Here is a 24,806-nt window from a genome sequence, read left to right on the forward strand (position 1 = left end):
TTTTATTGTGATAAGTTATTATGATTGGGTGAAGCAGCCAAGCATGCTCAGTGCTTACACATGAAGTGCAGTGATAGTGGAGGGGGGAGTTGACTGGGGTGGTGCCTCCCTGAGGGCTGCGGCAGGGCCGTGGCAGGATGTGACCCATGCCAGGGCCCCTAAGCGATGTGCTGCTACCGCATCTACTGGAGCTGGGCTGACGGTCGCCATCATATGCTCTCTGCTCCACAAGGGCATGGACTCTGGCGGGGGATTGAGAGTGCACTGCCAGGGGTGGAAGAATGGGAGAAAAACAGAGAGAGGGGGAGAGAAAGGGAGAAGAGGATAGAGAGTGAGTAGGGGAAGAGGAGAGAGTGAGTAGGGGAGGGAGAGTGTGCCCTAACAAGGAAGCCAGGGGAAAGAATACAAGCCACAGAGAGAGAGCTAGGTAAGGGTTAGATCACGTGACAAACTCATTCCACAGAGGGCCGTGTATCTGCAGGTTATCCCTTCACCCTTGTACTTGATAGATGAATTAAGGTCACTAATTAGTAAGGAACTCCCCTCACCTGGTTGTCTAGGTCTTTATTGAAAGGAAAAACCAAAGACCCGCAGACACTTGGGAATCAAATTTGACACCCCTGGGCTAGACGTTGTTGACTGTGGAGTTGTTGACTGTGGAGTGACTGGAAAAAGACTGACTGAGGGAGAAAAAACAGTGAAGCAGTGCCTAATTTGTAAATCGGGAGATGCCGGAACAAAAAGTAAGCATCAGAGGGGGGTGACCTGGGGAGCTCTGAGGTACCGGAACGCATGAGAAAAAAATCACCTTCATAAGAAAGCAGTGCATGCAAATCATCACATTTGCGTTGTGGCATAGAGCACTAAGTAAAGGCACTTACAGAAGTTGCACACATGGGAGAAAAAACATTTGTGGCCTAGGGTCCGAAAAATTGTTGGCCTTTTTACAAACGCAGTTAATGTAATTCTACTTCATTTTACATGACTGGAGACTTTGGCATAATCTTTTTGAATGCTGCGTTCAAAACAACTGGGAACTCAGAGCTGGGAAATCTCTGACTTCTGACTTCAGTGTGTTTAAGACAACTGAGAAATCTCTGACTTCTGACTTCAGTGTGTTCAAGACAACTGGGAAATTGGGGAAAAAACGAGCTCCGATATGGAAAATTTGTTTTGAACGGAATTCCAAGTGGGGAACTCTGGCCTCTTCTAGAGGGAACTCTGGCTTCTTCTAGAGGGAACTCTGGCCTCTTCCAGACCTCTGACTTTCTGACCTGAAGATCACTGACATCATGATTCAACATAGTTTTTTTCAGAGTTCCCAGTTGATGATCAAAATGACAGGCTACGACAAACTGAGAATCTGAGATCAATGAAAACGACCTTGTCTTGAATCCATCAATAGCCTAGGCCTAGGTGTGTGGAGGCTACAATATGAGGAATGAATTATAGTCCTAAAAAGGCATATGCGCTCGTGTCAAAAGTTTTATTTTTTAAAATTTCATTTTACTTTGTAAAACAATAGTTGGAAGAAAGGTTTATCAAATATTTTGGTAGCCTACAGCTGACAGATTAGAGAATTATCTTTTCAGCAGGAGCCATTTGCTTTCCAACCTGTATTTTCCCACGATTGTAGACTATTTGAAATATTGGGAAAGGACAGTTTTGTCTGCATGCTGTTTGTTCACCCACAGATTTGCTGCTCGACCTCAACTGAAGGCTATGCCTTATTATTGGGCTACATTACATAGCTAGGCCATTTTTAAAACAAGCTATTGATCCTCTGTGTCTAGATGATAGGCCTTCTCTATTCTGAATGATTTCATTTATTTCTGAACAGACAGCAGTAATTCTATAACTTTGGCAAATGTATTTAAAATTTTCAGGCGTGCTGCAGCTCCTCCAGAACCCTTCACATGGCTCTATAAGGAAATACATTCTGAAGTGTAATGCTGGAGAGATGAGTTGCAGGCTCATGTCTATCAAAGCAGAGAGGGAGAGCGAGATAATAGAAAGTGGATCTCATTGTAATTCTGTGAGAGATGGAGGGGTGAGAGAGAGAATTAAAGATGAGGCAACTTGAATGAACTTTGATTGCGTTTATTATAATTTGTACATTGCAAAAAGGGACAATTATTGTTCATGCCAGAAGAGGTATCGGATCTGGCCAAATACAGTTGAAGTCAGAAGTTTACATACACTTAGGTTGGAATCATTAAAACTCATTTTTCAACCACTCCACAAATTTCTAGTTAACAAACTATAGTTTTGGCAAGTCGTTTAGGACATTTACTGTGTGCACGACACAAGTACCTTTTCCAACAATTGTTTACAGACAGATTATTTCACTTATAATTCACTGTATCGCAATTCCAGTGGGTCAGAAGTTGAAATACACTAAGTTGACTGTGCCTTTAAACAGCTTGGAAAATTCCAGAAAATGATGTCATGGCTTTAGAAGCTTCTGATAGGCTAATTGGCATCATTTGAGTCAATTGGAGGTGAACCTGTGGATGCATTTCAAGGTCTACCTTCAAACTCAGTGCCTCTTTGCTTGACCTCATGGGAAAATTAAAAGAAATCAGCCAAGGCCTCAGAAAAAAAATTGTAGACCTCCACAAGTCTGGTTCATCCTTGGGAGCAATTTCCAAATGCCTGAAGGTACCACGTTCATATGTACAAACAATAGTACGCAAGTATAAACACCATGGGACCACGCAGCCATCATACCGCTCATGAAAGAGACGCGTTCTGTCTCCTAGAGATGAACGTACATTGGTGCGAAAAGTGCAAATCAATCCCAGAACAACAGCAAAGGACCTTGTGACGATGCTGGAGGAAACAGGTACAAAAGTATCTATATCCACAGTAAAACGAGTCCTATATCGACTTAACCTGAAAGGCCGCTCAGTAAGGAAGAAGCCACTGCTGCAAAACCGCCATAAAAAAGCCAGACTACGGTTTGCAACTGCACATGGGGACAAAGATGGTACTATTTGGAGAAATGTCCTCTGGTCTGATGAAACAAAAATAGAACTGTTTGGCCACAATGCCCATCGTTATGTTTGGAGGAAAAAGGGGGAGACTTGCAAGCTGAAGAATACCATCCCAACCGTGAAGCACGGGTGTGGCAGCATCATGTTGTGGGGGTGCTTTGCAGCAGGAGGGACTGGTGCACTTCACAAAATAGATGCATCATGAGGAAGGAAAATTATGTGGATATATTGAAGCAACGTCTCAAGACATCAGTCAGGAAGTTAAAGCTTGGTTGCAAATGAGTCTTCCAAATGGACAATGACCCCAAGCATACTTCCAAAGTTGTGGCAAAATGGCCTAAGGACAACAAATTCAAGCTATTGGAGTGGCCATCACAAAGCCCTGACCTCAATCTTATGGAAATCTGACATGTTGGCTAGATTCACAACGAGTGTAGCTTTAATTGAGCATCTTGCGTGTGTGTTTTCATGAAAGTTTGAGTTTTATCGAGTACTATAGGTGGCGCTCTGAAATTTCTGCTGATTTGGTTCCTGTGCAGCAACCACATCCGTAACAGGTTATGGAAAATTTGTGGGCAGAACTGAAAAAGTGTGTGCGAGCAAGGAGGCCTACAAACCTGACTCAGTTACACCATCTCTGTCAGGAGGAATGGGCCAAAATTCACCCAACTTATTGTGGGAAGCTTGTGGAAGGCTACCGTAAACATTTGACCCAAGTTAAACAATTTAAAGGCAATGCTACCAAATAATAAATGAGTGTATGTAAACTTCTGACCCACTGGGAACATGAAAGAAATAAAAGCTGAAATAAATAATTCTCTCTATTACTATTATTCTGACATTTCACATTCTTAAAATAAAGTGGTGATCCTAACTGACCTAAGACGGGTCATTTTTACTAGGATTAAATGTCAGGAATTGTGCCTGTTTGGCCCTGTCCGGGGGTGTCCTCGGAAGGGGCCACAGTGTCTCCTGACCCCTCCTGTCTCAGCCTCCAGTATTTATGCTGCAGTAGTTTGTGTCGGGGGGCTAGGGTCAGTTTGTTATATCTGGAGTACCTCTCCTGTCCTATTCGGTGTCCTGTGTGAATCTAAGTGTGCATTCTCTAATTCTCTCTTTCTCTCTCTCTCTCGGAGGACCTGAGCCCTAGGACCATGCCCCAGGACTACATGACATGATGACTCCTTGCTGTCCCCAGTCCACCTGGCCGTGTTGCTGCTCCAGTTTCAACTGTTCCTCCTTATTATTATTCGACCATGCTGGTCATTTATGAACATTTGAACATCTTGGCCATGTTCTGTTATAATCTCCACCCGGCACAACCAGAAGAGGACTGGTCACCCCACATATGCTCTCTCTAATTCTCTCTTTCTTTCTCTCTCTCGGAAGACCTGAGCCCTAGGACCATGCCCCAGGACTACATGACATGATGACTCCTTGCTGTCCCCAGTCCACCTGACCGTGCTGATGCTCCAGTTTCAACTGTTCTGCCTTATTATTATACGACCATGCTGGTCATTTATGAACATTTGAACATCTTGGCCATGTTCTGTTATAATCTCCACCCGGCACAGCCAGATGAGGACTGGCCACCCCACATATGCTCTCTCTAATTCTCTCTTTCTTTCTCTCTCTCGGAGGACCTGAGCCCTAGGACCATGCCCCAGGACTACCTGTCATGATAACTCCTTGCTGTCCCCAGTCCACCTGACCGTGCTGCTGCTCCAGTTTCAACTGTTCTGCCTTATTATTATAAGACCATGCTGGTCATTTATGAACATCTTGGCCATGTTCTGTTATAATCTCCACCCGGCACAGCCAGAAGAGGACTGGCCACCCCACATAGCCTGGTTCCTCTCTAGGTTTCTTCCTAGGTTTTGGCCTTTCTAGGGAGTTTTTCCTAGCCACCGTGCTTCTACACCTGCATTGCTTGCTGTTTGGGGTTTTAGGCTGGGTTTCTGTACAGCACTTTGAGATATCAGCTGATGTACGAAGGGCTATATAAATACATTTGATTTGATTTGAAAAAGTGAGTTGAAATGTTTTTGGCTAAGGTGTATGTAAACTTCCCACTTCAACTGTAGGTTCTAGAACGAAACAGTCCAAAACTGAGCGGTGCCAGATCCTGTTCCGGCAGGATCCGGGTCAAATTAAGCACTGGAGTGAGGGAATGAGAGAGGTGAAGAGCGGTTTAGAGAATACATTTTATCCCAGGAAATGGAGAGAAGATTGGAAGTGCTGAGTGATTAACCGAAATGTCTTTTTTTTCCCCTCCGGTTATTAAACAAATAGTTGGACGATGTCGGTTCAATTACTTGAATTCCATTTAGTTCATTATGTTTGTGATCCCAACGCGCCGTTTCTCTAGAGAGATATAAAATCATTCACGAGAGAAATCGAGTCAAAAACTATATGGGACACTGGGCTGAAGGGAGTTGTAGTTAACCAACTATTAATTAACCTAGTTCAGCGCAGAAATGTGGTAATTAACTACCGTAACCACGTTTTCATCCACAGTTGATATGTGGGTAAAGTATACGGTATAAAAAAAAATACACCAGGTGTGATGGAAACAGGAAGATTTGGTACAATTGTATAAATGCGGACAGATAATTTCTTAGTTTGACATGGTGCAATCTTTTTGTGTCTGTAAAATTAATTATGGAGGAATGGCGGTGGAAATGCCTTTAAGCTCAAATATTTATGTAATAACATAATTTCGAAGTAAACTTGTCACGCGATGATATTGTGTGTGGCCTTCCCACCACGACTCAGGAAACCATGCAGTTTATTAGGCTACAGATTAAATAAATTATGAACTTCACAGGGTGGTGACAGTGCGCGGTGATAAGCATGGTGCTCCTTTCCGAATAAATATCGAGGGTCTTATTCTGGTGACACGATGCTCGACTGCCATTTGTAAAATCCATAATAATTTAATCATGTTTACTAGCCAGTGGCGATCAGTCATCCAGGGTAGGCGGGGCACCTGCTTTGAGCCCCACACTTTTGCATATTATTTTAGCATTAATACGTGTCACATAACAGTTTCCAAACAATGTAAAAAAAATAAAAAAAATCATATGAGTTAATAAAGCCTCCATACAAACATGGTCTCTTTTTTGCTTCCTTGAGTAAGGCAGCTCCAAAATGCAGGTGTTTCAGCCTAGCTTAGCGCTTTCAGTGGTGGTGGTGGGACAGCCAGCGGAAAATACAGAGTTTAGGGGTTGGTAATGTTCTCTAGCTGTGCCGTGATTGGCTTTGTGTTCTGTAACTCATGGGGACACTTAATCACTGCCAAATCTAACATGCTGACCACACCGCCCATGTCGTGTTCATGAGAATTGCTAAATAAATGTACATATACATGTTATTCAATCTACAATCTAAACTAGATGCCCTCAATCTCACAAAAATGATCACCGAACCCACCAGGTACAACCCTTACTCCGTAAACATGGGCACCCTCATAGATATTATCATGATCAACTTTCCCTCCATATACACCTCTGCTGTTTTCAAGGATCTCAGCTATCCCTGCCTCATTGCCTGCATCCATTATGGGTCCGCGGTCAAACGACCACCCCTCATCACTGTCAAACACTCCCTAAAACACTTCTTCGAGCAGGCCTTTCTAATCGACCTGTCCCGGTTATCCTGGAAGGATATTGACCTCATCCCGTCAGTCGAGGATGCCTGGTCGTTCTTTAAAAGTAATTTCCTCACAATCTTAAATAAGCATGCCCTTTAAAAAATGTAGAACTAAGAACAGATACAGTCCTTGGTTCACTCCAGACCTGACTGCCATCGACCAGCACAAAAACATCTTGTGGCGGACTGCACTAGCATCGAATAGTCCTCGCGATATGCAACTTTTCAGGGTAGTCAGGAATCAATACACGCAGTCAGTCAGGAAAGCAAAGACTAGCTTTTTTGAACAGAAATTTGCATCCTGTAGCTATGGTATGGGATTTTTATCAATAATGACTAAATGAGGTATACTGCACTATAACTGGCAATAATTCTACCCTGTCTTTCTTGTAGTATTAAATCATGTTTGTTCATTAGGAAGGGGTTGTATGGCATGTACCTAGGAAGAAAGGAATGTATGTGGAGATAAGAAGAGGACAGGGAGAGCTCCTCCAGAGTTACAGTGTCTGGGGGAGCCTGAGAGGTTATAAACTGTAGTTAGACTCATGAGAAAATCTATGTTGGTGTGTATGTATGTGCGTAGTTTAGGATGGTATAAGAAGGAAGGTATTTGTGAAAACTTGAGAGCTCTCGCAAATAAATTGGAATCTGATCAATTGTGAGCTGGGAATCCTGTCTGTTTTATTTAATACCAGAACTTTACAAACTCTGGGTATCAGACAGATAAATATAATTGGAATTTATGAACACTGATTAAATAATTACTTGACACTCTAACTCCAATACGTTTTGGGACACTGTAAAGTCCATGGAGAATAAGAGTACCTCCTCCCAGCTGCCCACTGCACTGAGTCTAGGTAACACTGTCACCACTGATAAATCCACTATAATCAAGAATTTCAATAAGCATTTCTCTACGGCTGGCCATGCTTTCCTCCTGGCTACCCCGACCCCGACCAACAGCTCCGCACCCCCCGCAGCTACTTGCCCAAGCCTCCCCAGCTTCTCCTTCACCCAAGTCCAGATAGGAGATGTTCTGAAAGAGCTGCAAAACCTGGATCCGTACAAATCAGCGGGGCTAGACAATCTGGACCCTCTCTTTCTAAAATTATCCGCCGCCATTGTTGCAACCCCTATTACCAGTCTGTTCAACCTCTCTTTCGTATTGTCCAAGATCCCTAAAGATTGGAAAGCCGCCGCGGTCATCCCCCTCTTCAAAGGGGTTAGACCCAAACTGTTACAGACCTATATCCATCCTGCCCTGCCTTTCTAAAGTCTTCGAAAGCCAAGTTAATAAACAGATCACTGACCATTTCGAATCCCACCATACCTTCTCCGTTGTGCAATCTGGTTTCCGAGCTGGTCACGGGTGCACCTCAGCCACGCTCAAGGGTCCTAAACGATATCATAACCGCCATCGATAAAAGACAGTACTGTGCAGCAGTCTTCATCGACCTGGCCAAGGCTTTCGACTCTGTTAATCACTGCATTCTTATCGGCAGACTCAATAGCCTTGGCTTCTCAAATGACTGCCTCGCCTGGTTCACCAACTACTTCTCAGACAGAGTTCAGTGTGTCAAATCGGAGGGCCTGTTGTCTGGACCTCTGACAGTCTCTATGGGGGTGCCACAGGGTTCAATTCTCGGGCCGACTTTTTTCTCTGTATATATCAACGATGTCACACTTGCTGCGGATGATTCCCTGATCCACCTCTACGCAGACGACACTATTCTGTATACATCTGGCCCTTCTTTGGACACTGTGTTAACAAACCTCCAAACAAGCTTCAACACTCCTTGCGTGGCCTCCAACTGCTCATAAACGCTAGTAAAAACCAAATGCATGCTCTTCAACCGTTCACTGCCCGCACCCGCCCGACTAGCATCACTACTCTAGACGGTTCTGACTTAGAATATGTGGACAACTACAAATAACTAGGTGTCTGGCTATACTGTAAACTCTCCTTCCAGACTCATATTAAACATCTCCAATCCAAAATTAAATCTAGAATCTGCTTCCTATTTCGCAACAAAGCCTCCTTCACTCACGTCGCCAAACACCCTCGTAAAACTGACTATCGTACCGATCCTCAACTTCAGCGATGTCATTTACAAAATAGCTTCCTATACTCTGCTCAGTAAACTGGATGCAGTCTATCACAGTGCCATCCAGTTTGTCACCAAAGCCCCTTATACCACCCACCACTGTGACCTGTATGCTGTAGTCGGCTGGCCCTCGCTACTTATTCGTCGCCAGACCCACTGGCTCCAGGTCGTCTATAAGTCTATGCTAGGTAAAGCTCCGCCTTATCTCAGCTCACTGGTCACGATAACAACACGCACCCATAGCACGCGCTCCAGCAGGTATATCTCACTGCTCATCCCCAAAGCCAACACCCCATTTGGCCGCCTTTCCTTCCAGTTTTCTGCTGTCAATGACTGGAACGATTTGCAAAAATCACTGAAGCTGGAGACTTGTATTTCCCTCACTAACTTTAAGCATTAGCTACCTGAACGGTTAACCGATCGCTGCAGCTGTACATAGCCCATCTGTAAATAGCCCACCCAATCTACCTACCTCATCCCCATATTGTTTTGATTTACTTTTCTGCTATTTTGCACACCAGTATTTCTACTTGCACATCATCATCTGCTCATCTATCACTCAAGTGTTAGTTTGATAAATTGTAATAACTCCGCTAATATGGCCCATTTATTGCCTTTACGTCCTCATGCCATTTGCTCAAACTGTATGTATATAGGCTTTCTTTTTTTCTATTGTGTTATTGATGTACGCTTGTTTATTCCATGTGTAACTCTGTTGTTGTTTGTGTCGCACTGCTTTGCTTTATCTTGGCCAGGTCGCATTTGTAAATTAGAACTTGTTCTCATCTAGCCTACCTGGTTAAATAAAGATGAAATTAAAACATTTAAATAAAAAAATTGCAGCCACACTGCTCTATTTGTGACGCTTCACTCGCTACAAGCCTACCTGGTTAAATAAAGATGAAATTAAAACATTTCAATCAAAAAATTGCAGCCACACTGCTCTATTTGTGACGCTTCACTCGCTACAAGTCCATCTTCTCCCAAATCCTCATTGGTTATTAGCAGCATAAACCCACATGGGTGATTGAAAGATGAACTGAGGTCCACACTTCAGTCCAGTTGGTGGTGCTAATGCACCTTAAAGTTGGTTGTCAACTGCCATATAAGTCTGAAGAAGAAGAAGAAGCCAGATTGAGGAGAGATTGCTAGAAACAAACTTGGTTTACCCTTATCTGTGGATGAATTGTCAGAGTAGAGGACCTTGTGCATTTCAGGTAAAATAACAACCCAATGTTTATATCCCAGGACAAATTAGCGAGCAAGCTAGCTAGCTAAATTGCCATAAATGTTTAATGATATACGACCTATCCCCAAATTAATATAGTTGGTTCAGATTTGGTTTTGGTATTTCAACCTGCGTGGCCTGATCTCGGGCGCAATGGCACATGCAGTCACACGTGCGCGAGTGGTTTGGTCAGCATATAAGAGTAGGGCTAAAAACTTCAAGCCCCTTGGGTGATGCCATAGAGTTATATTAGAAGAGCCCATCCAAGAAGGCTCAAGGTAATTGGCCACAGATAAAATGACTTCAAATCAATGTTATATCTTCAGTAGCTTTGATTGGACTAATCATGTCAACATCATACTTTCAAAATCTTAGCTAGCAGCCATCATCATGAATCTAGTCGACAATTACTGGCAAATCCTTTTTAATCTTTGTCATATGAAGAGAAATAATGAAGAGAAATTATAGATAAAATGTATCAGTGCTCATCGGCCATTGAAATCGCAAATTCAGCAATGAGTTGGTTTGGAAGGAACCTGTGGCTAACTGCAAGCATTGCAAAGCAATCACTAGCCTACAATTCAGTGGAGTAGGTGTGTGGTCCCAATTCTTGGTTTAGGGTCTCTTTTCCAACATTGGCCATGCTGTCAATCCAGCACGATTTCTGCCGCTCTCAAAACAACTGTTAACTCAGAACTGGGAAATCTGACTTAAGTGAGTTCCAGACAACTGAGAACTCTGACTTGAAAAATAGGTTTTGACGGTCATCCAACTTGTAATTGTAAATCAGGCCTCTTTCTAGAGCTACAACCTGAAGGTTACTGACATAATCATGATTTCGACAATGTTTTTTTTTTGAGTTTCCAGTTGTCTTGAAAGCACCATAAATCCAGAGAATGACAGATTTTGATGACAACGTTTGATGCCACCTTCCTGTTCATGTGAGCACAGCACAACAAGGTGAGTCCAAAATTGTCTTGTATGCTGCTGCATAATGACATAATATGCCAGGGAGATATGTATACTGTAGCTAAGAAAGTAATAGTAAGTGTTTGTTGTGTAATAAGCTGTTAGTAGCCCATGTGCCTCACTTTAATAATTTGGTCTATTTTCCCCTCTTAATTTCGCCTACTATTCTGACTTAGTGGTGCACATGTAGCCTTTAACCTATTTTAGAGAAATGTAATCATTATTGTAAGCGCTTTCATTGTCTGCTTATTTTCTTTTAGCCCTTTTTCGATCCAATTGGTAGTTACAGTCTTGTCCCATTGCTGCAACTCGGGAGAGGCGAAGGTCGAGAGCCATACGTCCTCCGAAACACGACCCGCTAAGCCGCACTGCCTCTTGATACACTGCTTGCTTAACCTGAAAGCCAGCCAGGAGGAAACACTGTACACCTGGGGATCGTGTCAGCGTGCATGCGCCCGGCCCGCCACAGGAGTTGCTAGAGTGCGATGGGACAGGGGCGGCCAGTCAAACCCTCCCCTAACCCGGACGACGCTGGGCCAATTGTGCACCGCCTCATGGGTCTCCCGGTCATGGCCGGCTGCGACACATAGATGAGACGGTCTCATAGATGAGACGTAACATAATAAATGTAAATCTGGGACTCAAATCAGTGTTACGTTTGGTGTGATTACATTAGACAGAAGGTAACTTCAAAAGTTGGGTGGTTGGTCGGGGTGGATGGGTCTAGCAACCCAAAGGTTGCGTATTTGAATTTCATCATGTACAACTTTAACATTTGTACTAATTAGCAACTACTTACTACTTTTTAACTACTTTGCAACTACTTGGCATGTTAGCTAACCCTTACCCTAACCTTAACCCTTTAACCAAACTCCTAACCTCAAACCTAACCTTAACCCTAACAATAACCCCTAACCCTATCCTCTAGCTTAGCTAATGTTAGCCACCTAGTTAATGTTAGTGTTAGCCACCTAGCTAACACTAGCCACAACAAATTTGAATTCGTAATATATTATGTGTTGCAAATTCGTAACATATTATATGTGTTGCAAATTCGTAACATATTATATGCATTGCAATTCATAACATATTGTACGAATTGCAATTAGCAACATATCATACAAATTATAATTTGTAACATATCATACTACACTGAACAAAAATATAAACTCAACATGTAAAGTGTTGGTCCATTGTTTCATGAGCTGAAATAAAACATTCCAGAAATGTTCCATATGCACAAAAAGCTTATTTCTCTCACATTTTGTTTACATCCTTGTTAGTGAGCATTTCTCTTTTACCAAGATAATCCATCCACCTGACAGGGGTGGCATATCAAGAAGCTGAATAAACGGCATGATCATTACACAGGTACACCTTGTGCTGGGAACAATAAAAGGCCACTCTAAAATGTGCCATTTGTCACACAAGACAATGCCACAGATGTTTCAAGTTTTGAGGGAGCATGTAATTGGCATGCTGACTGCAGAAATGTCCACTAAAGCTGCTGCCAGATAATTGAATGTTCATTTCTCTACCATAAGCCGCCTCCAATGTTGTTGAGACACCAGTCTCAATGTCAACAGTGAAGAGGCAACTCCGGGATTCTGGCCTTCTAGGCAGAGTTGCAAAGACAAAGCCATAACAGCCTTCATTTCTCAGAACAAAAATAGACTAAATAGACTGCTTTCAGAAGAAAGCACTTTGTTTCTGGCCATTTTGAGCCTGTAATCAAACCCACAAACGCTGATACTCCAGATACTCAACTAGTCTAAAGAAGGCCAGTTTTATTGATTCTTTAATCAGAACAACAGTTTTCAGCTGTGCTAGCATAATTGCGAAAGAGTTTTCCTTTTAAAATTATAAACTTGGATTAGCTAACACAGCATGCCATTGGAACACAGGAGTGGTGGTTGCTGATAATATGCCTCTGTACGCCTATGTTGATATTCCATTTAAAAAATCATAGTCATTTACAATGTTAACAGTGTCTACACTGCATTTCTGATAAATTTGATGTTATTTTATTGGACAAAAAAATGTAAGTGACCCCAAACTTTTCAATGGTAGTGTATCTGTGACCAACAGATGCATATCTGTGTTCCCAGTCATGTGAAATCCATAGATTAGGGTCTAATGAATTTATTTAAATGGACTGATTTACTTATATGAACTATAACTCAGTAAAATCTTTGAAATTGTTGCACGTTGCATTTATATTTTTGTTCAGTATAAATGAAGTGTCCCAGATTTAGTTTACTATGTTACATCTACCCCTGAGTCCACGTTTATCTACTTTGAAGAGCTAGTAAAATGATTTAGTCAGACAGCTCTGCAGCATACTTAGGCAGGCTTGCCTAGCTGAATATGATGACCAAAGACAGTACAGTATGAGGAGCCCAGAGATAACATTGTCTGGCTGGCTGCTCCTGCCTGAGCAGAGATGAGATAATGACTTTAAGGAATGAAAAATGGTAAAGCCATCAAATAAAAAATCAAATCAAAGTAATATAAACAACTGAAATATTGTATTATTTCATAGTAATGTCATATTTTTCTATTGATGTCTACCCAATGTGGCCCTGACAGAGAAAATTGAATGTTTTCAATATTTTGGCAATTGAATGTTCACAATTGTTGGCTTTGGACTTTCCATTAAAAAAGCTCTAAAATAATTTGAAAATCATTATTTCATAATGATGTTAATATTTTTTTAAATTATCGTAACCAAAATAAAAAAAGTGTTTATTTTTTAAATAATTGAACCGAAACGACCTCAAAAAACACTTATCAGTCAGCACTAGTTCCATGTAGAACCCTCTGTGGAAATGGTTCTATGTGGAACCCCAAAAGGTTCTATCCGAAGAATCCTTTTAGGTTCTAGATATCACCTTTTTTATATGAGTGTGAAGAGCGCACAAGACATAGGGCATATAAGTCGCTTGGAGTGGTGAGGGACAGAAGGGGGAGGGGAACGTGGGAGGGAAAGTGTGGGGGAAAGAGACTGGGAGAGAGAAGCTGCTGCGTGGACTGTAGCTTGCAGCTGCAATTGTGGAAGAACGAGAAAGCGTGCGCATGTGAGAGAGACTCAGAGACTACTAGAGAGAGAGAGAGGGATATAGTGAGAGAGTGAGAGAGACAGACAGACAGAGAGAGAAGGCTGAAGCACAGAGAGTGAAGTAAATAAAGAAAGACAGTAGTGGCGCAGTGCTTCTCTGTCTACTGTAGATGTACAATTCTGTTGTCTGTGGAGACCAGTGTGATACCAGGACTATACATTTGCTATCTCACCCAATTGTCTCCTATCAGCTGGATTTACTCAGAAAAGGACATCAATGACCATTGGACCATTTACTTGTTCACAATATTGCAGGCACTAAAGGTGGACTTTTAACAAGTGCAGTGACAATGCAGGTGAGATTATCTTGATTGTTCAAACACTGTACATGTGTTCAACTGCATGTTGTACTGAAATTATAGTTTGGTTTGCTAGACTTGAATTTGAAATGAATTAATTGTGGTACATGGCATTTCTATCTGTTTTATAATTGGGGAAACTGAATATCTACCAGATGCTGAGTTATGGATATTTCATATGTTATGTTTGCGATAAAAAAATATTCAACAGCTTCTGTCTGAAGCCAGTTGATGTGTGGACAGAGGCTGTGCTGTTTCGTTTAATTGAGGTAATAAACTGTTACTATGCATTTACTTGTAATCTGAGATATATTTGATATGCGCTTCCAGGTAAAAAACAAAACAAAGATGTGCTTTGGAAAGTGAACTTTTATGATTGAGTGTAAGAGAACAATGACGTACTGTATCTCTGTATCGCTCTTCTTTCCCCTCTCTCATACCGTACACACAGATACAGTCACACTCACAAGAGTATGGTGGGGTGCCTGTTTGTTAGACGAATGTGATTGAGACCACAGTATATTGACAGGGAGTAGAACAATGAGACTACTGTACATGGCTAACAAACACAACAAAGATCAACAAAGCAAGCGAGGAGTTATACATTAACGGATAGCTAGATTCAGGAATAAAGCCCTGTTCACAGTGCTCCTCACACATCCTGTAACAGCAAAATAAAGTGGATTGATAGAGAAAGTAAGAGGTAGATGAGAGGTGTGAAAGAGATATGTAGTATGGGGGGGTCGTCAGAGATTGAGTGGACTTTGAAGAAGGGAAGAAATGGTAAAAGGAGGAGAGGGAGTGTGAGATAGATGAAGGAGTCACTGTGTGTTCAAGTACAGCTAGGCCATGACAGTGAAGACAGCCCTGGCTTGGGGCGACATCGAGTAGAAATGGCCAGTCCATTATTCCAGATGAGCGTTTCCTGCTCCAGGGGGGGAGCCCTGACCTCGCCCCTAATCCAGCAGCCTTCCCCACGCCTCTCACTCAAGGAGGCCGCCACGGCTATCCTCAAACAGTCAAGCATGTATCCACTGCATGCATGACAAACACAGGCCTCATGAGCCCTGTGGTCAGTCAGCCCTCCTCACCCAGCTACCAACCACGGTTTACCAAATGTTCACCACACACTTCTGCCTACCACTTAGACATTTTACTTTGCACAGACACTTGTATATCAGTTTTAATTTGTATCAAGGGCAAGGCATTTGTTCGCCTATTGTTATACTGTTAGTGCACACAAACACTTGCATCTCCTTGGTCTTTTGCATTGGTTAGGAGTTTGTGAGATTTGTTTTGTTGTAAAAACTATAATATTGTGTGCATGTAGTCTGCCAGGTCAGAGGCAGAAGGGATGACCAGGGATGTTCTCTTGATAAGTGCGTGAATTTTCCTGTCTTGCTAAGCATTTGAAATGTAACAAATACTTCTGGGTGTCAGGGAAAATGAGAAAACATTTCTTTAGGAAGGTAGTGAAGTAAAAGTTAAAGTTGTCAAATATAAAGTACAGATACCACAAACAATGACTTAAGTAGTACTTTAAAGTATTTTTACTTGATTACTTTACACCACTGGTTATGTGTCATTATATAAGAAAATTAAATATTGCAAGTTGAGCATCCACTTCCCATTATGACCCGTAGAGTAAATTGCTGCTCTTAGTTGAGCTATTTAGTCATGGTGATTGGTCTATAGGCATGGCTCATGATGAACAAAAAAATGCAGCCTCTCTGTCCATGTTGGATTCATTAGCTTCATTCAGCCTTTTGCACACACACATACTTCTGCGTTCGAAGCCGGTAATGCCCGCCTGCTCTTCGTGCTTATTTTCCTCTGTTCATGTTTGTGGTTGTGCGTTTTTCTTGTTTTTCTCCGGACTGGTTGGGTCCTGGTTTTGGGCCGGTCTTGTTATTGCGCCTGGTGTTTTGGCGTGACCATTTTCCTGCGCCGGAATAAAACATTGTCCTTTACTCTCTGCTTCCTGCGCCTGACTCCGCACCCACTACGCATAGAAGTGCGTTACAGAAGCCCGCACCTACATGGAGTCAGCAGGAGCAGTGGCCACCCACCTTCCATCGATGGAGGAGCGCGTCCTCCATCATACCACCATCCTCCATCGGATTGGGTCGGCGATGGACCAAATGATGGAGAGAATGGACCGATGGGAGAGGCATGGTCTCCCCAACTCGCCTCCAGCTCCTCCAACAACTCAACCCACTCCTCCGGCGGCGTCCGGCCCCAGCACACTTGCGGCTGGGTGCCAGGGATTTTTGCTCCAGCTCGAGCTGTACCTGGCTACCGTGAGGCCGACTCCCTTGGGCGAGCATCCTCGTCTCCTGCCTGATGGGCCGAGCCCTGGAGTGGGCCACTACCCAGAGTTCACCCACCGTTTCCGGGCAGTGTTCGACCACCCTCCGGAGGACCGAGCGGTGGGTGAACGGCTGTTCCACCTTAGGCGAGAGACGAGGAGCGTGCAGGACTTTGCGCTGGAGTTCCAGACCTTGGCCGCTGGGGCTGGGTGGAATGACAGGGCCCTGATGGACCACTACCGGTGCAGCCTCCAGGAGGACGTCCGCAGGGAGCTAGCTTGTCGGGACGTCACTCTCTCCCTCGATGAACTCATAGACATGTCGATCCGGCTAGACAATCTGCTAGCTGCCCGCGGGCGTTCAGAAAGGGTCCTGTCAGTTCCACCTCCTGGCCCTCCCGCTCCCATACCTATGGAGTTAGGGGGGGCCGCATCGATGGGTACCGGAGGAGGAGGCTCCTCCTGCACCAGCTGTGGTCGGAAAGGACACACTTCCGACCGGTGCTGGAGGAGCCCGTCTGGGAGTCGAGAGGGTAGGCAGAACACTTCTCGGTCACCCCAGGTGAGTCAGCACCAAACTCACCCAGAGCTCCCTGTTGGTCACATGTTTGTATATTTTTTTCCCCTGAGTTTTCTCCCTCTCTCCAGCATAAGGAGCTAGTTGATTCAGGTGCAGCTGGGAACTTTATGGATCGCGGACTCGCCCGTAAGCTGGGGATTCCGCTGGTGCCGATAGATCCACCCTTCCCCGTGCACTCCTTAGATAGCCGACCGTTAGGGTCAGGGCTGGTCAGGGATGCCAAGGTTCCACTGGACATGGTAACGCAGGGGGATCATAGGGAGCGGATTAGTCTCTTCCTTATCGATTCACCTGCGTTTCCAGTGGTGCTGGGTGTTCACTGGCTGGCCAGTCACAATCCTAGGATTTCATGGAAACAGGGGGCTCTCCAGGGGGAGTCAGAGGAGTGTTCAGGTAGGTGTATGGGAGTTTCCATCGGTGCCATGTCGGTGGAAAGTCCAGACCAGGTTTCCACTGTGCGCATTCCCTCTGAGTATGCCAATTTGGCTATCGCCTTCTGTAAAAAGAGGGCAACCAAATTACCACCTCATCAGGGTGTGGTGGTGTATATTGATAATATCCTGATCTATTCCGCGCATGTGTCTCTGGTGCGCAAGGTACTTGGGCGACTGCTGGAGCATGACCTGTACGTTAAGTGTGTTCTACAAATGAGCCATCTCCTTCCTGGGTTATCGCATTTCCACCTCAGGGGTGGTGATGGAGTGTGACCGAGTTAAGGCCGTGTGTAATTGGCCGACTCTGACCACGGTAAAGGAGGTGCAGCGGTTTTTAGGGTTTGCCAATTACTACTGGAGGTTTATCTGGGATTCTGGCCAGGTGACGGCTCCCATTACCTCACTGCTGAAGGGGGGCGGCGTGTTTACAGTGGTCGGCAGAGGCGGACAGAGCTTTCAATCGTTTGAAGGTGCTGTTTTACTGATGCTCCCATGTTGGTACATCTTTTCTCCGGACTGGTAGGGTCCTGGTTTTGGGCCAGTCTTGTTATTGCGCCTGGTGTTTTGGCGTGACCATTTTCCTGCGCCGGAAATAAAACATTGTCCTTTACCCTCTGCTTCCTGCACCTGACTCAGCACCCACAACGCATAGAAGTGTGTTACAGCTCCATTATTCTGTGTACATTATCTTAAACATGTGGCACTCATCCTCGATGTTAATTAACTGGATGTAATTAGCTTGAAGAATATTGTCAGTCCCTAGAGAACCCTTGATCTGTGTCCCAAACGTAAGATGATGCGGGAATGCTGCTGCCTGAGGAGCTGCAGCTGCAGCCAATATTAACTGGGCTGGGCTATTTTTATAGTCGGACTCACAATGTTCTTTAACACATTTCCACATTCACATTTTTTATTGTTGTTCTGTCAGTGTTCCCTCCAATTGCCTTTTTCTTGCTAGATGTCTGTCTCTCTTGATATCTTCATGCACAGCAGTCAAGGGGATATTGTGTAGGAGATTGAAAGGGAAAGGTATGTAGTTGTCAGCTGAAACCAAAATGTGGTTCTGAACATTGAGTACTCTTGGACTATTAGTTTCAAAGAAAAACATAAAATGTTACGCAATAAGATTTAGAAGGAACATTTAACATTCCATCTTACCTCACACAAAAGGTACCTCTGAAAAGTACATTGTTTTATACTAATGCAAGTGCTAAGAAGAGATTTTGTTTAACAAGTAATAAAAAAATAATATTTAAAGAAAGGTATAAAAATAATTGCCACCCCTGTTTTTAATACTCTAGCACGCTCCCCTTGCGAGGATAAGAACACAGCCTTTACATTTTTTTTATGATGATTGTAGAACATGTTGGGAGTGATCTTATACCATTCCTCCATACAGAATATTTCCAGATCCTTGATATAATTTGTCTGCCCTTGTGGACTGCCCTCTTCAATTCAAACCACAGGTGCAACTCAATATTAAGTAGGTGTTCCTAATGTTTGGTAGACTCAGTGTGTATGTATAACATTTTTTTTAATGAATACTACTAACAACTACAGAATAAACACATTTTGGCCAAGGGATCTGTGGAATAAGTTTAGAGAGTGTAATATGATACAATGTCATATTATTCATTTACAATTTTTCACTGATGAATTTGATATCACAAAAAAGATTGAGAACCCCTGGGCTTGGGGTTAGGGGTTAAGGTCAGGGTTAGGGAAGAGTTAGCTAACAAGCTAACATGCTAAGTAGTTGCAAAGTAGCTAAAAAGTAGTAAGTAGTTGCATAGTACATTTTTAAACAAAAATAAGTAACCATCCTTTTTCATTTTCACATGTAGCAAGCAAAGTGTTTGTGTTGTCCAATCAACATCGGTAGTAGCTGAGTCAGACAGACAATACAGTTTTCATGCATCTAATTAGCCTATTTCTCAGTGTGGCAACCTGCCTCGGGCTATCAAGTTCAAAAAAGTTAGATGAATCAGGTCGGACTCGGATGGAGAGTGAGTGAGTTGTTCAAGATGGATAAACAAAGGCAAGACTAATTGGTGCACAAATACGCCGCAAAAAGCTTTATCTGATCAAGCTCAAATTACAGACAATAACCACGTCAGCAAAGTTACCACCTTGTCCTCAACTGACCAAACACTATCGCAGGTGGAAGCTAGTAGGCCTTATGCAGCAGCTAGCACTAGAGTCTCCCAGTCCTCACAGAGACCTCACTGCCAGGGCCTGGCAATGACAGTGGCCTTGCTTCTCTACTTCCTCCCCTCAAGAATAGTGACAGTTCCAGTTCCTCTAGAGAGAGTACTGGTCCTCCTCTTCTCCCAGAAAACCAAGCTGATGACTGTCAGAGACCCAGCGGTGCTGAGCGACCCCCCTTCTATGAACACTGGTAAAAGACTATGAGTGATGAGACTGATATCCCCGACAGCTAACCCTGAGTACCAATGTGTAATATAAAGAGGCTACCAGCTAAATCATGTATATAGCTATAGATAGGCTAGTAGGCTAGATTGTTCATTTTTCATTGATCATTTTTTGCATAATGAAACAAGCCCTAGTAAGCTATTGTTTTGACAGTAGACTGATTTGTATTATTTGTAATTAATAGACTGGTTTTATGCAGCCCAGACTTTCTATCTATACTGAGAGAGAATGCAAGGATGGCTGGTAGGCTATAGGCCTACAGGACAGTTGTATATTCCAAAAAAATCTATTGGGTACTGATTTAGTATGCAGTTGCATCGATAATTAATTTTACAATCTGACATTTTAGAATTTTCCACTTTAATTACTGAACAAGTAAATACATTATTGCCGCCAGCCAGCATTCGAAATTGCAGCATTGCGACACCGTAGGCCTATAGCTTCGTGAAACATAAAAGTTTGACTTAACATGAGAAAATGACGACCAAATAAAAATAAACATATCCATTCAAGCAAAGCTACAGGATACTTCAAGCACTAGCACCACATAATCTGATATGGGGGGCGCAAACTCCGACTTTTCTGGGGGTCCAGAGAAACTGCGCTACGCACAAATTTACATTTACTAAGTTAGTCTAGTCTTTGAGACCAGGCTGTTATTTTATATAGTCTTTAATTTTGGATCTGACTGTATATTGCAGTGAAACAAAACAATGTATCTCACAAATCCCCTAATCAAGCATTGTGATGTGCATGGAATATATATATATTATTTATTTGTATTTTTTATTTAACCTTTATTTAACTAGGCAAGTCAGTTAAGGACAAATTCTTATTTACAATGATGGCCTACCCCTGGCCAAACCCGGATGACACTAGGCCAATATTTGCTCGGCACTATGGGACTCCCAATCACGGCCGGATGTGATACAGCCTGGATTCGCACCAGGGACTGTAGTGATGCCTCTTGCACTGAGATGCAGTGCTTTAGAATGCTGCGCCACTCGGGAGCATTAGAATATGACGTGCAGTAATAAATATCAGAAGTACTATAAAAAAATAAACACCATCCAAAAACCTGTGGGGTACACTGTGTACTTACAATGATTTGGGAAGTATACAGTACATGTAATTTCCTTTGAATACATCATGATTGCCCATTTTGTAGTATATTCAATACCTCAAAAGCAAGCAATTTTCTTTATTGCTTTATAATAATAGAGGTTGTTCGTTGATGGGGATTTGTGAGGTGTCGTTAGCAGTGCCCTTCTGCAGAACATACTGTATAGGTAATTGCCAAAATAAAGGAAACATCCACATAAAATGTCTTAATAGGGCCATCATGAGTCTCCAGAACAGCTTCAATGAGGCTTGGCATAGATTCTTCAAGTGTCTGGGACTCTATTGGAGGGATGCAACACCATTCTTCCATGAGAAATTCAATCATTTGGGGTTTTGTTGATGCTGGTAGAAAACGCTGCCTCAGGCGCTGTTCCAGAATCTCCCATAAGTGTTTAACTGGGTTGACATCTGGTGACTGAGACACACACAAACCTGTGTGGAAGCATCTGCATTCAATACATTTTGTATCCCTCATTTAATCACGTGTTTCCTTTATTTTGGCAGTTACCTGTAGGTCATTTTAGGAAACATATAGCTAGATAACACAGTAGGTGATGTGAGTGTTTATCATGCAAATCAACTCTGTATGATGTGTTTCATAGCAGTGTTTGTAGTTTTCCTTTGGACAGGTTTGATGGTTTACCTTGGTTTTATGATGTTCCTGCTTGTTTCTCCAGGAGCATCTCTCAGTCCAGCACATGGGCACCAGGAGCACAAAGTTCTCCTAGTAGTGAGGTTTGTCCTGGGCCTCGTCCAAACTACCATGCCTGACCTCCTGGCCAACCTGAGTGTTCCATGGGGCACACAGGCGATTGTGAGCCCCAACCTGACAGCAGCTGCCCTGGTTGTGCCGGGGTCAGACAAGACTCTGGCCCCCTTCTGCACCTTCTGCTGCTGTGGCCTGCTGAACCGTACCCTGGCTGTGGTGTTTATGGTCAGTCTGGCCTTCGCCATAGTGGTGGGCAACGTGGTCACGCTCACCGTCTTCATGCAGACAAGACAGGTCCGTACACCACAGGGATACCTCAAAGGTAAACAAACAAACTCACTGATTCAAACTTGGAAGAACAACCTTTGGTGTTTTTGACACTGAAAGGTGAAATTCAAAGTCTGGTTTAATGTTCTGGAGTTGTTCTAAGATTTCTAGAGCCACATGTTTGTTTATGTTGCCTGCTGGTTACATTGAACTTTTTAGCAGACACTCTTACCCAGAGTGACTTTCGGAGCAATTATGGTTAAGTGCCTTGCTCAAGCGCACGTCGATACATTTCTCACCTAGTCAGCTCGGGGATTCGAACCAGAGACTTTTCGGTTACTGGCCCAATGCGGTTAACTGCTAGGCTACCTGCCACCCTGCGTTATTTATATTGGCAGGATTAATTAAGGCAGTCGGTGCTTGTTGATTAGCAGAGAACTAAATCAATTTTCAATACTGTTCAGTTACAATCAGGGATTCCTGATTGTAAAGCAGCGAAACCATTTCCACACAGACTGTAGTTTGTTTCCCATGGAATTAAATGTAAAATCAGCTTATAGAACACAGGGATTTGTACCATAAGTGGTTGAGTGTGAACTGTGAATGACCCTTCTCTCCTGACAGTCTCTCTGGCCATAGCGGACATGATGGTTGGAGTGCTGGTGGTTCCTTTCTCTGTCTACACTGAGATCTCTCTGATGGTGACCAGTTCCCCTCCTGTCTGGTACCAGGGGGGCACTGACCCCTCCATGGGGGGCCTGGTGGGCCCCTGGCAGCCCTGCATGCTGATTGGTCCAGTCTTCGCCGGCTGTACATTTGTCTCCATCAGTACTATTTTCCTGATGACGGTAGAGCGCTGTGTAGCCATCTTATGGCCACTTCATAAGGACCACCTGGTGACACGGAGACGTACCCTGTTTCTCATCCTCTTCTCCTGGGCAGGCAGTTTCCTCCTGGCCCTGGCCCCCCTCATCCTCAGTAACAACTTCACACTGGAGTACAGTGAGTGCAGCCGGATGTGTAACTACGTCCCCCTGTGGGATGGAGTCACGCTGCCCTCTGACGCCAACATCCTCCTGCTGTTCCCTGTGTTTGACTTCACGCTGCTGGGCGGCACCCTGGTATTCAACATCCTGTCCTTCACCAGCATTCGCCACTACACACGCAAACGTAAGCTCATGTCAGAGGGGAATGTAGGGGTCGAGGGAGGGGGAGGCGGCTGCCAACATAGACCCTCCTTCTCTGACATCAAGGCTGCCAAGACAATCAGCATTCTGACGTTTGCCTTCACGGCTTCCTTCACCCCCATCGCTGTGTTTGTGCTGGGCAACGTGGTGGGCTTCACCTGGTGCAACTTCTCCTTTGTAGCCTTCTGGATCCTGACTGGGAACAGCTGCTGTAATGTGATAATATACAGCGTGAGAGACCAGCGCTTCAAGAAAGGAGTGACTCTGCTTTTTCAGAGGGAGCACTCACCTTCCCATGGGGAGAAAGGCGGAGCTACACCACCCCCACCTACCTTGTGACTACACTCCAAAACCCCACCTCCTCTATTTTGAAAAGACAACCAGTGCCCTTTCCTTTAACTTTACTATGGAGAGAGGGATTTAATCGGCATTTAACTTCAGGTAAAACAACAAAAATACACAATTATGGAAAATTTATTGTTTCCATTTTTTTCACTGTGTTTAAATAATGATAATAATGTAGCTAACCTATGCGGTATCTAGTAGTTGCCAGTTATTCCCAGCATCATTTAAATCATATGACTCAAGCTGTCTCATTGGACTAGGTGAGATATCTGTGGGGGATATCTTAATAACATGCACTTTATCATAGAGTTGTAAGTAATGTATGGTTTTCATTTGTTTTGTGACATGTTTTGTGACTATCCTGAAATGTGTTAATTTTGCACAATTTTCTCTATAACAGCTTTTATTTTTGCTATAATACCATTATATTCATGAGGATGGCCTGATCAAATGTGAGTGAATGAAATGAATCTAAATGAAGAGTGATGTTGATTTTTTTATAAAGTTATGGGCAAATCCACGGGTCCATGATCTGTACTACACAGAAATGCATAATTATGGATATGAATGTCATTCTCTTCAAGGTAATGTATCCTGAATAGGTTCACAAAGGTTTACATATGCAAGATCCTCTTTTGCATATTCATGTATTATTCTACACACTGGATATTATTTTAATTAGCTCCGCCCCCAAACAAGACCAAATGAAATCTGAACCAATCATAGATGTCTTTGTTTCACAAGTTTAGACATCAAAGTACAGCAGAGCACAGTAGAGTACAATACAGCACAGTAGAGTACAATACAGCACAGTAGAGTACAATACAGCACAGTAGAGTACAATACAGCACAGTAGAGTACAATACAGCACAGTAGAGTACAATACAGCACAGTAGAGTACAATACAGCACAGTAGAGTACAATACAGCACAGTAGAGTACAATACAGCACAGTAGAGTACAATACAGCACAGTAGAGAACAATACAACACAGTAGAGTAGAAATCATTACAGTAGAGTTCTGTACAGTACAGTAGAGTACAATACAACACAGTA

At 43.3% G+C, this 24,806-nt stretch overlaps 1 protein-coding gene across 1 annotated transcript; it reads left to right on the forward strand.

Annotated features, from left to right (window-relative positions):
* The first annotated feature begins 13,996 nt into the window (after positions 1–13,996).
* Positions 13,997–24,576, forward strand: LOC112235771 (trace amine-associated receptor 13c-like). The gene is made up of 3 exons (XM_024404291.2): positions 13,997–14,363; positions 21,921–22,274; positions 22,844–24,576. The coding sequence occupies exons 2-3, from the start codon at positions 22,007–22,009 to the stop codon at positions 23,743–23,745; spliced, it is 1,170 nt and encodes a 389-aa protein (XP_024260059.1). The 5' UTR covers positions 13,997–14,363; positions 21,921–22,006; the 3' UTR covers positions 23,746–24,576.
* Positions 24,577–24,806: the final 230 nt, after the last annotated feature.

Source organism: Oncorhynchus tshawytscha, linkage group LG12 (genome assembly GCF_018296145.1).
Source record: "Oncorhynchus tshawytscha isolate Ot180627B linkage group LG12, Otsh_v2.0, whole genome shotgun sequence".
Taxonomy (NCBI): domain Eukaryota; kingdom Metazoa; phylum Chordata; class Actinopteri; order Salmoniformes; family Salmonidae; genus Oncorhynchus; species Oncorhynchus tshawytscha.